This window comes from Rhincodon typus, unplaced genomic scaffold, assembly GCF_021869965.1.
Source record: "Rhincodon typus isolate 14 unplaced genomic scaffold, sRhiTyp1.1 hic_rhity00001006, whole genome shotgun sequence".
Taxonomy (NCBI): Eukaryota; Metazoa; Chordata; class Chondrichthyes; order Orectolobiformes; family Rhincodontidae; genus Rhincodon; species Rhincodon typus.
Window position 1 is genome coordinate 952 of NW_025966644.1, and position 880 is coordinate 1,831.

Here is an 880-nt window from a genome sequence, read left to right on the forward strand (position 1 = left end):
GTGATGCAAAACAAGCAACAGTGAATCAGCAGCCAGTTTAACACAATGGAACAGAAAATCAGGTAGAGTGTAACATGGTTGGCAAATGTGCAAAGGTCATTTTATGTAACTCTACCTGCCTCCCCAGTTCAACCATAAATTACAATATGTCATAGAGCCTTTTAAATTATATGGCATATTATTTTGCATAAATGTTTGCAATACCATTAGATGAGTGACACAATCATAATTACAGGTCATTCTTACACATTAGTCAAGGCATCCAGCCCTTGGAATACATCCTTTGGAAGTGTCTTGAGATTGTTATTTGCCAAGCTTCTGTCAAAATAAAAATTGAGAAATTGTTATTTACAGTTATATTGCATTTGGCAAATTCAACATAGGTCTTCATTGAGACCAGCTCAGATCCCGTTTTACGTCCAGTACAGAGAAGCCAATTTCATAGGCGCCGTTTATAAGATTTGATCCTGCTTCAGGCAAAGTTACATTAACCAAAGTTTAATCCATAAGCACTACAGATCAACCCTACTGCTTACTTACCATACCTTACCACATCCATACAAAATTATGGTTTTAGAGATTCCTATGAAATTTATGGACGCAAAAGAGAGAGAAAATACAAGAATTCTATGTAATTGTATGTATTTTTTCTTATAATATTACTTAAATATATTGCTTGTTCAATTTTTTTTGCGAAGTTCATGTTTCAACTGAGTGTTTCATTAGAATCTTATGAATCTTCTACCTGGAGCAATATCACAGACATGCAATGCAATGAATTCTTTTATTCATTTATGGGATGAGGGCATCAGTGGCTAGGCAGCATTTATTGCCCATCCCTAATTGCCCAGAGGTCAGTTGAGAGTCAACCACATTGCTG

General features: G+C 35.6%; 1 protein-coding gene across 1 annotated transcript in view; it reads right to left on the minus strand.

Annotated features, from left to right (window-relative positions):
• Nucleotides 1-242: 242 nt before the first annotated feature.
• LOC109933049 (leucine-rich glioma-inactivated protein 1-like) overlaps nucleotides 243-880 on the minus strand; it is a 14,414-nt gene continuing 13,776 nt past the window's right edge. The window contains exon 5 of the mRNA XM_048592319.1: nucleotides 243-318. Within this exon, the coding sequence (XP_048448276.1) occupies nucleotides 243-318 (76 nt within the window). The remainder of the gene's footprint in view (nucleotides 319-880) is intronic.